The 10839-nt window shown below is 38.2% G+C and overlaps 2 protein-coding genes across 2 annotated transcripts; both read left to right on the top strand.

Annotated features, from left to right (window-relative positions):
* The first annotated feature begins 907 nt into the window (after positions 1 to 907).
* On the top strand, positions 908 to 7899 carry LOC135074863 (hexosaminidase D-like). The gene is made up of 9 exons (XM_063969245.1): positions 908 to 1049; positions 1249 to 1303; positions 1417 to 1599; positions 2850 to 3047; positions 4564 to 4747; positions 5375 to 5529; positions 6518 to 6630; positions 7387 to 7487; positions 7889 to 7899. The coding sequence occupies exons 1-9, from the start codon at positions 1030 to 1032 to the stop codon at positions 7897 to 7899; spliced, it is 1020 nt and encodes a 339-aa protein (XP_063825315.1). The 5' UTR covers positions 908 to 1029.
* A 306-nt stretch (positions 7900 to 8205) lies between these two features.
* Positions 8206 to 10572, top strand: LOC135074711 (uncharacterized). The gene is made up of 3 exons (XM_063969078.1): positions 8206 to 8312; positions 9449 to 9535; positions 10152 to 10572. Exons 1-3 carry the CDS (start codon positions 8239 to 8241, stop codon positions 10366 to 10368), a joined length of 378 nt encoding a protein of 125 aa, XP_063825148.1. The 5' UTR covers positions 8206 to 8238; the 3' UTR covers positions 10369 to 10572.
* Positions 10573 to 10839: the final 267 nt, after the last annotated feature.

Below are 10839 nucleotides of genomic sequence, written 5' to 3'. Positions count from 1 at the left end.
AGTGGCTCAAAGTGGTTCGTCTAAATATACGCACGGTGCAGTCCCCTCCCTGGAACTAGGCTTAACATGCTCCCGCATGTCTAGAATGATTGCTCAATGTTGATTTAGTCGATTTTCTCCTGATGGGAACATGTAAGACAAAAATAAAATTTCCAATATTACAGACCTTCTAGAGCAGATGCCGCGAAAACTATACAATTTATCAAAAAAGTTGACTATCTCACCTGTAGCAAATTGAATATGCTTTTTTTGGTTCATAGTAGTCATGTCATTAGGACGCATAGTTTCCGAGGATTAAGCGAAAAACCGAAAAGTGGCACCTTTAAACCCCCCTCTCCCCGCCGGCTCAAGGGCTAAGGACGGGGACTTTTGCTATGTTCACCTCCTAACTAGTCTAAATAAAGTCCTGAAGTCAGAAATTGTGTTCTACAGTTTTCCATCTATAATGCTTTATTGACTGGACTACTTAGCTTGAATTTCATATTTCGTCCACGGAACGAATGCAATTTTAAAACTAACAAACACGACGCCGATGACGCCATGACCTAGGCGCAGACCACCGATTTAATTTGCCGATAGTTAGACCCGAAATTAATTTGTATGAAGAATCTACCGCTATCAAATCGGTGTAATCTGCGCACTTTCATACATGTCCATGCTGATTAACAGCCCGACTCAACTATCGGCCAACTAAAAGTCCGTGGTCTGCGCCTAGGCTTAAATTAATAATTTAATTCACCGACTCAAACAATTTGAAACTTTTTCATTTAAGCGGGAAATCGGCTATTGTCGGCAATCGTTAAAATAAATGACGTAATGCAATCACTTGACAGTTTAAAAAAAATAAAGTCAGACTTTCGATTTGACGATCGGTCAAATAATAGTTGTCATTTTGTGTTATGGAAATTCAGTAAACAAACATTTTTTTTCGCCGAAAATTACAAAATAGATTATCTAAAACGTATAATTGATGCTTCAAAGCCAATTGTGAAAGGGCTTTCATAATTTATAGTGTAAATTTCATTACAAATGGCCGGCAATATGCAAAGGTAAGGAAGTACTAATAAATCTTATTAAACGCACTATAAGACATTGTTTTCAGTCGTTTTGGACTAGCTGTAGGATTATTATTTGTTTGCTAATAAAAACCTGTAGGAAATAATATGTTATCATTAACAGGGACAGGCCTGTAGGCAGTAGAAAATAAAGTTCTTTTAATTTTTCATTTCTCAACTGTTTGTTCATCAGGGTTGTGCATTTGGATCTCAAAGGAGCTCCACCCAAGATTGACTTCTTAGAAAAGGTATACCTTAAGAAATATTACTTTTACTAAAACTTAGTTATGCTTCATGTAGAAGAACATAGCTTGAATTGCAGTTTTAGCCTGGTTTTTTTTAAAACTGTTCTTTTCTTCAGGTATTGCTAATCATAAAGTCATGCGGTGGTACCGGGGTGTTGATTGAATGGGAAGACACATTCCCCTATGAGGGTGAGCTGGCAGATATTGGCAGTCACGGGAATAGTGGAGGAGACGGAGTCTATAAACCGGAAGAAGTGCAGCACATATTTAATTTCATCAAAGCAAATGGTTTATTACCTGTAAGTAAATATGATCCTGATTCGTATAAAAAAAACTCATAAAACTCATATATTTTTGCAAATAGGCTTTTATACGTCCCAGTATTAAACTTACCTCTGCTTCGGGAAAATAAATGGGCCAGTGCTGAGAAGAAGCAGTGCAAGAAACTCGGACACTACTTTCAGCCTCCTTTTCAAGTGTTAAACAGTCTTTAAAATATACATATTCATAAGTATTGATGTGGAGGAGTCTTTTACCCAAGTGGGGCCACAATCAAGAGAAATAATTAATTTTAAATAAACTGTAATAATTGTGGATTTTTAAAGCTAAAATAATAAATAAAGTATTGATGTGAGCGTATTCTTCAGTATGAGCAGGCCTGTTCATCTCCGCGAGTTTACATCGAAAACAAAACACGCACGATGGCCCACCTACAGGATACTATTCGACAAGGCCTCACATACGAGCGAACATTGACTCACGCACGCATATTCTTGAGTATGATGGAAGAAAATAAAGAAAATGGTGTACTAAATACTGTGCAGTATTTAACTGCCTAAATAATAATAAAAACACAGAATGTACTTTTTTTAATTGCCTCAAGACACCGCCATTTTCCGCAGTTTGGCACCTCACGTCACATCATTTTACCGAAGTCAGCCCTATAGCTTCGGCGTAGTGCCGATCACTGACGTTTGTCAACAAAATGGTGCTTGACTCTTGAGACAGGCTAAATTACACCATATTGTTAATGACATTGAGCATACATTTTTTTAAATACCTTCGCGAAGTAAAACTTCTGTACGTAGTACTTATTATTATTCTGTGGTATGAGCAGGAAAACATACAGTTGATAGCACATTACATTATAAATATTTGTTGCAAAACAAAATGCCCTTATGTTGACCTGTTGTCTGTACCTACAGTCTACATAAAATATAATTTTTTAAGATTTTTATTTTATCTTAATTAGGATGCCAACAACTTAACATACAAGATAATACAAAACAACTTTTTTTAAAGTGTCCTTATTAGTAGTATGTATGCCGATGACAGGTATACACAAGACAATAAGATACCAGTATTTTAGCTTAAATTTAGTCATCGTCTGCTCTAGTTAGCTAACTTAGGCCCGTATCGACCAAACTTTTATCCGAGAATAACTCTTGGTATAACTGTGAAATTGATTGAGTGAAGATTTATTCTGAGATTAATATTTACTCTTGTTTGGTCGAATCCACCCTTAATAGAATAACAAAAACCGCTCCAGATTCAACTGATCCAAACCTTCAGCCACCTGGAGTTTGTGCTCAAACACCCCAAGTTTGCGAAGCTGCGGGAACTCCACGAGTCCCCAGCCTGCCTGTGTCCGTGCAAGCCGGATTCCCTGCCGTTGGTGACCGCTATGGTTGAACAGGCCTTGAACGCTCAGCCGGACGCGGAATATGTACACATTGGGGCCGATGAGGTAAGGGTTTTATGTGTTTACTTTTGGCTTTCCTGTATTAGTTGAAATAATTTGAAGTAAAAATTGGATTAAATGATTCCTGTACAACCATGTGACTGGCAAATGTCAATTCAAGCCAATCCATTCCAATTCATGTAAGGCGAAGGAATTGCTCACGCCCAAATCGCTTACCAAATGAATACCTACAAGATTAACTTGTCTTATTAACTAGTTCTTTTCATTTTACATGTATCTAGTTGTAGTTGTGTTTGTACTAAATCCTACTTCCTACTTAATATTATAAATGCGAAAGTTTGGATGTCTGGATGTTTGTTACTCTTTCACGCAAAAACTACTGAACGGATTTTGATGAAATATTACAGTATTATTAGTAGTTTATAACTCAGAATAACATAAAGGCTATAATTCTATACATGAAATTTATATGGGTGAAGCCGCGGGCAAAAGCTAGTTCGTTCGTTCGTTCGTTTCAGCCAAATGACGTCCACTTTGTCCAAAAGCTAGTTAATAGATAAATATTCTTTCATTCTTTAAAAATCATAATGATTTCTTAATCTTATTACTCTGTGTAGTGAAACGCGCGATAGACTCTGGCAGACATATCATACCGGGCTGTAGTAAGTAGTGTTCCCGAGGCCTATAGGCTTTTAGGCTTTTTTTTAAGGCTAGCCTATGAATTAGGGGCTACAGCGGGAAAAAAGCCTAAAAAGGTCTTTTAGGCCTTTAGGCTAGGCCTTTTTCATAGCCTTTTTTTGTCTACCCGATGACTATAGGCTTTTAGCCTTTTTGTAGGCTAGGCGCATATTGCGCCTAGCCTACAAAAAGGCTAAAAGGCTAAAAACCTATAAAGATTTTTCGTCCTTTAGGCTAGGTCTATTTTATTTATTTGTAAACACCTAATTGTACAACAGGATGCAATAAATGAATATGTATATGAATATTTATTTTTAACCGACTTCAAAAAAGAAGGAGGTTATATGTTCGACTGTATGTATTTTTTTTTCTATGTATGTTCACCGATTACTCCGTCAATTGTGGAACGATTTTCAAAATTCTTTTTTTGTTCGATAGGGTACACTTCTGAGGTGGTCCCATTGTCACCAAGTCAGGATCTGATGATGGGATCCTAGAAATATATGATAATAATAATGTATAACAATTAGGTACTTAATTATTTCCAATTTCAAATAATATTCGTTTTTATTTAATTTAAAAATAAATGCAATACAAAAATACTTGTTTAATTCATACTAAGCCATAACCTGAATAATGGCTATAGCCTTATAATAAGCCTACTACTCGAAAAAGACTTTAGTGGGAAATAAAGCCTAAAAGGCTATTTAGGCCTATAGGTTTTTTTGTAAACCTATAGGCTTTTTATAATGAGTAGCCTTTTAAAAGCCTAGTAGTCTATCATGGCCAAAAAAAGAACTAAATAGGCTTAATTTTAAGCCTAAAAGCCTATAGGCCCCGGGAACACTAGTAGTAAGTAACATAGTAATTTGTCTAACTCCAGATATGGCATCTCGGAGTGTGCCCAGACTGCCAGAGCAGGATAGCAGGCGACGTCGACGGAACCGCTGTCCTATACCTGGACCACATCCTAGCAGTGGCCAACTATGTACGGAGCATACGACCGAATATCACTATATTAATGTGGGATGACATGTTGCGAGGGATCAAGACGGATATTCTGTTGAGTGAGTATTTTTATCATCTAAAACCTACCTAGCTCTGTAGAACTGGTTCAGCGTTCTCGTAGATTTTGTAAAAGGCGCAGACATCATTCCTCTTAAAATGCCTTGAAAATTGAGAGGGTCGTGCTTTTTCGTATGTCACACGTACTCGTACACGACTTAAACCAAGCAAAGCAGTACAAATTATGGGTACCAGATAATACACGGATGGATACAAGGACTGTATCTACATAGGAAAGAGCTAGTTCTTTTAATACTCGCATCAAATAAATACTTTCTTTCTTTCATTAGATTTTTATTAAAACTGGCGGTGATTCTTGTTCTGTGGAAGGGTCTGGATGCGGGCAGCGAAGGACCGGTCGTTGTAGAAATCTTTGGAGCTTTTGTCCAGAAGTGGACATCTTTTAATTAAAACGAATGGGCGTGACATCTTTTTAATCCGACTTTGCCAAAAAATATTATCTAGGAAAGATGCTGTTTTTAAATTAATTGTCACAAGCTTGTGACAATAACTAGGCGCTGGATGCAGGCCGCCACCATTGTGGAAATCATTGGGGAGGTCTGTGTTCAGCAGTGGACGTCCTATGGCTGAAATGATGAGGCTGATACAAGCTTCTCACATATTTCCAGGGTACGACCTAGGCAGCAAGGTCCAGCCAGTGATCTGGGACTACAGCCCCAAGGAAGTGTTTCACATCGGCGCTCCCCGCTGGAATGTCTACAGCCAGTTGTTCCCGAGGGTGTGGGCCGCGTCGGCCTTCAAAGGCGCCAGTGGGGCTAACCAGGTGAGATACTTTATTTTATCCACAACGAGGAACAACGAGGAAGCTCTTGTCCTGCATCTCACCTGATGGAAAGTGATCATCATCATCATCATCATTTAAGCCACAGGACGTCCACTGCTGAACATAGGCCCCCCCAATGATTTCCACATCGCACGGTTGGTAGCGGCCTGCATCCAGCGATCAAATCAAATCATTTTTATTTGTGAACATGGGTTTACATACTGTAGGTGTTACAAGTTTTTTAGTATCTCCATCTTCCACCTTTTGGCATGCAAAATTATAAATCAAACTTATCAAATTTCATTTACATAAAAAAGAATTTTCACTTAAATAATGTCAGATCAATCGCAGTCATATTATAATTGAATAAACATTCTACGTAAACGTAGACTGAATACTTGTAAGATGTACTGAGATACTATCTAGATATGGACAAAATACTGGTTAGATGTAAGTACTTACTAGAATAGGTAAAGGGAATATGAAATGTTTTTTGTTTTTCACATTTCAGTAGCGCAAGGCTACTACATTGTCAAATTATTTAATTTTTGTGCTTTTCTGTCTCAAAAATCTTCAAAAATTCGCCAGATATAGACATTAGATATCTCGTGACGTCACTTGACATGTTAGAACAACACGCAGAATCCCAATGAGTTACTATGGGCGCGTGTCATATGATGTCACATTCAGCTATTTCTATGCAAAGTTTAAACGCTTGTATTTTTTTAGTCCAATTTTGTACCAAGAATACAAAAAAAAATACTATATCGAATCAGAGAGGACATTCTATCCTCCTGAATTCGAAATCCTAGTTTATCTGTACCTAACATCTTTATATACCATGTTTAATTGCAAATAAATGATTATGATTATGATTATGATTATTATCATTAACAGGACACAGAAAAATGTAATTATAGTAATTTATCTTATCTTTCATATCTTTCTACCATTATGTTTGATGGTAATATTTATGTTTTGTTGTCAGATATTGGCCTCCACGTACCGCTATGTGAGCAACAACGAAGCTTGGCTCAACGAGATCAAACACAACGCTCCGGGCACCGTGTTCGCTGGCATCATACTCACTGGCTGGTCTAGGTAATTTACACTAAAGCCTGGTCCGTGAGCACGTAGAATTTTGTCCAATGACCCCAAGCTACCCATCCTTATCGCTCGCGCGTAATTATATTGCTGTCGCGACTGTGCGACGGGCGCCCGCAGTGACTGTGCGAGCGCGACAGCAACATAATTACGCGCGAGCGATAAGGATGGGTAGCTTGGGGTTATTGGACAAAATTCTACGTGCTCACGGACCAGGCTTTGTAAATAAATAAAATAGTTCAAAATCCTTGGGGGAGGCCTTTGTTCAGTACCTCTAGGAGAAGAACCAAAGTGACGGACATAGCTCGCAGAATTGATAAAACCAAGTGGCAGTGGGCGGGGCACATAACTTGTAGAGCCGATGGCCGCTGGGGCAGGAAAGTTCGACCGAAGTGGCGACCACGAGCCGGAAGACGTAGCGTGGGCAGACCTCCCACTAGGTGGACCGACGATCGCGGTCACGGGAGGTGCCTGGATGCGATTGGCGCAGGACCGGTCTTTGTGGAAATCCTTGGGGAAGGCCTTTGTCCAGCAGTGGACGTCTTTTGGCTGAAACGAACGAACAAACGAACATCAAGCTAACATTGTAGCAACTTATTTAACTGTAAAAGGTGCGATTTTCTAATAAAAATCCATTTAAACCGACATGCTGTCGCCTCAGCCTATTTGAAAAACTACGATAATTTATTTATTTGATCACCAACAAGGTTACATTGATAATTTAATGGATAATTTAATGACTTTGTTTATTAGGTATGACCACTATGCCACGCTATGCGAACTGCTGCCGGTAGCAATGCCGAGTCTGGTCAGTTGCCTCAGTTTGCTGACCAAACCTGAAGATGTGCCTATTGGTAAGTTACATATCATTTCAAATATCATTATTTTAGTCTATGGTATTAAAACACCTTAAGCTACTAATTATATTAATAGCAATAAACTGCTGGACATAAGCCTCCCACCAAGGAATGCCCAAACAAATAAACTCAAACATTTTATTTGCCATTAAGTAGGGTACAGGTACAGAATCAGATGGAATACAGGAAAAAGCTCAATATCCTACTCAGCCAATTACATATTGCATGCAAATATCATGAAGCAATTTCAATTTATACAATTAATTAAGAAAGAAAGATCTAGAAAGAAATAAAGAAAGATCTCCTACGTTTTCATTCAACAATAATCCAATGCCTGATTGCTGATTCTAAAGATTCTGTTAGTCACAAAATATATTGTAATCTTGAAAAACTTATAGAAATACACTAGTTTGTGAGTACACTAGTTTGAAATCCTACTAATATTATAAATGCGAAAGTTTGTGTGAACGTTTGTTACTCTTTCACGCAAAAACTACTAAATGGATTTTGATGAAACTACAGTATTATTATTTATAACCAAGAATAATATATAGGCTATAATTTAGGACGATCTGTGACAGACTAAATTTCACGCGGGTGAAGCCGCGGGCAAAAGCTAGTTATTTATAAATGTTGTAGATTTGACTATTAATTGATTTCAATGTGATTAATAAACCTTTAACATAAACAAATATACTTTACAGATAACATAATGTACGAGACCCTACCCCCTTCGTCTTGGCCAGGCATGCAGTTTGCGACTACTCTCCACAAGTTTGCGGTTCTGAAGGAACATGCCAACCAGTTTCTCAATGGAGAGGTGTAAGTTAACACGGGTAGGTACGTATTACGAAACTACGCTTCAAACTCGATTTGATTTCAGTTTTAGATTCTGATATTGAAATTAAGCCTATAAATAGCAATGTATAGTTGAAATTGAATCGAGTCTTAGCTTCGTTCTGTTATACGCACCTTAGTTTTAGGTTGTATTTTGAAATGATGCTTACAACTCGATTGAAACTTCAGCGTAGATTAGTCTTAATCAAGTACTGACTGAGATATGTTTTACACAGAGACATTGAGACACATAGCAACACCTGATGTAGTAGATTGCAAGCTTGCGAGTGAAACAGATGTTTCGCAGGTCCGCGGAGGTTGTAGATTAATAATAAATAAATAAATAATAATAAATATCCTTGGACATTTTACACTGCGCTTCTAGTCCCAAACTAAGCAAAGCTTGTACTATGGGTACTAGACAACGGATATAAACATACTTAAATACTTTTTTTTTGTAAATACATACATATTGAAATATTGAAATTAAACATACCAAAAGCTATGTATGGTTGAAATTGAATCGAGTTTGTAGCTTCGTTCTGTTATACGTACCTTAGCGGTTTTAATTTGTATTTTGAAATGCATAGATTTAATGCGTATAGACTAATAGACTTAATAGACTTTATTAATAGACTTAGGGACTACACATCAAATAGAGAACGGGCAGCAACGCTCTCTGAAAAACATCAATCTTTTAAACTGCGGTCTCCAACCCGCCTGCCGCTTGGCTTGGGAATTATGGCAAAACCCTCCACTATAGTGGAGGAGGCTCACAGTCCAGCAGTGGACTGTAAATGGCTGTTGATGATGATGATGAGATTGAATGCATGATATGATCAAAGCTGACTGAGATACTTCCCGTGGTCAAGCATGAGTGAGACAGTTCTGCCTCTGTGAGCGCCACTAAAGAAATAACACTGATGTTATATGAGACCGATAAAACGTTGTCATTAGTACACGCTGTGATAAAATTTTATTCTGATTCTATTGAAATACTCATATTAAGAGAAAAAAAAACTTATGTCACCTTGCGTAGGAAATATGCACATTAACCCCACAGATGAAGGACTCATAATGGATATAATAATATGTAGGTAATATATTTATTATTGTTTCAGTGTGGGATCGTGGTTTAACCCTTGGCAGATTGAGAACAACTATACCAATCCTTATAAAGTGGTACGCATCGCATCGGCCGCGAGGCAGTAAGTAGTTATTCCATTGTAATTATTTCTTATTTCGTTGGAATAGCAACGATATTTACTGTCGACAATTTTATTATTGTAGGTGGGACTTGAATGAAACCACTGTTTAATGAGTGCTATTGTTTTTGCGTTAACTACATGGCTCTATTATAGAGTAAGTTCCTTTCTCTCTCCAGCAGTGGCGCCAACTAGTGAGCTAGTATGTAAGTCCATTAAATGACTTTTTATGACGTTTTCAAGTTTTTTTTTTTGTCTTCGGCACTTTTTCGATTTTGGTTAAAGTACCTAATAATGTGCTCACAGTTTTTATTGAACTTCGAAAGTTCTGAGCTCCAAGGGCGTTTAGTTGCAGTCTGCTAATGGATACAGTCTGCTACCAAACGTGAAAAGAGAGAGAGATCCAACAATACGTAGCTTACAAGCTATGTTTTGTTGATCCCCTTGAGTTGATGGACTATTGAAGTTATACAAAATAATAGATGAAATCGTAAAATTTAATTCAATTTAAGGCAAGGATGACGTAAAATATTAATCTTCACACCGTTCACAAGACAGAAATCCATGACTAACATTGAATGTTATGTGATTTTACAATAGAGTCCTTAATTAATTTCAGGTTCATGACAGAACTAGCTGCTCTCCAATCAGATCTAGCCCTTGGCATCAGTACCATCACCGGCAAGCGAAGCTCAGAGGAGTGGATGAAGACATACGTGAGCCCCATCATGATCAGGATATCGGATCTCGTGAAGGAAGCCGAAGCCAGAAGTAATTCCGAACCGAGCGTCAGTCCGTCGAACAATTTGTACTTGTGGAATAATAACGTGCAGTGAATTTATGGTTTGTAAGGGTCTACTCATCATGATTTAATGAGGGCAATCGTTAGATTAGACAGTAGCGCTGAAGCGGTAGGAGGACTATCGCATTTGAACTCATCAGGATGGCGCCACTGTAGAGTAGGCTCATGTCAATCGACAGTAGTGCCAACTGTTAAGTATAAAAATGATAGCCCTCCATTTTAGCGCTGTCATCGGCCAGCGAAGTTCCGAAGAGTGAATGAAGACATACGTGAGCCCCATCATGACCAGGATATCGGATCTCGTGAAGGCAGCCGAAGCCAAAAGCAATTCGGAACCGAGCGTCAGTCCGTCGAACAATTTGTACTTGTGGAATAATAACGTGCAGTGAACTGATGGTTTGTAAGAGTCTACTCATCATGATTTAATGAGGGCAATCGTTAGATTAGTCAGTAGCGCTGAAGCGGTAGGAGGACTATCGCATTTGAACTCACCAGGATGGCGCCA

Source organism: Ostrinia nubilalis, chromosome 9 (genome assembly GCF_963855985.1).
Source record: "Ostrinia nubilalis chromosome 9, ilOstNubi1.1, whole genome shotgun sequence".
Taxonomy (NCBI): Eukaryota; Metazoa; Arthropoda; class Insecta; order Lepidoptera; family Crambidae; genus Ostrinia; species Ostrinia nubilalis.
The sequence above is the reverse complement of the archived record's forward strand: the minus strand, read 5'-3'. Positions and strand labels throughout refer to the sequence as shown.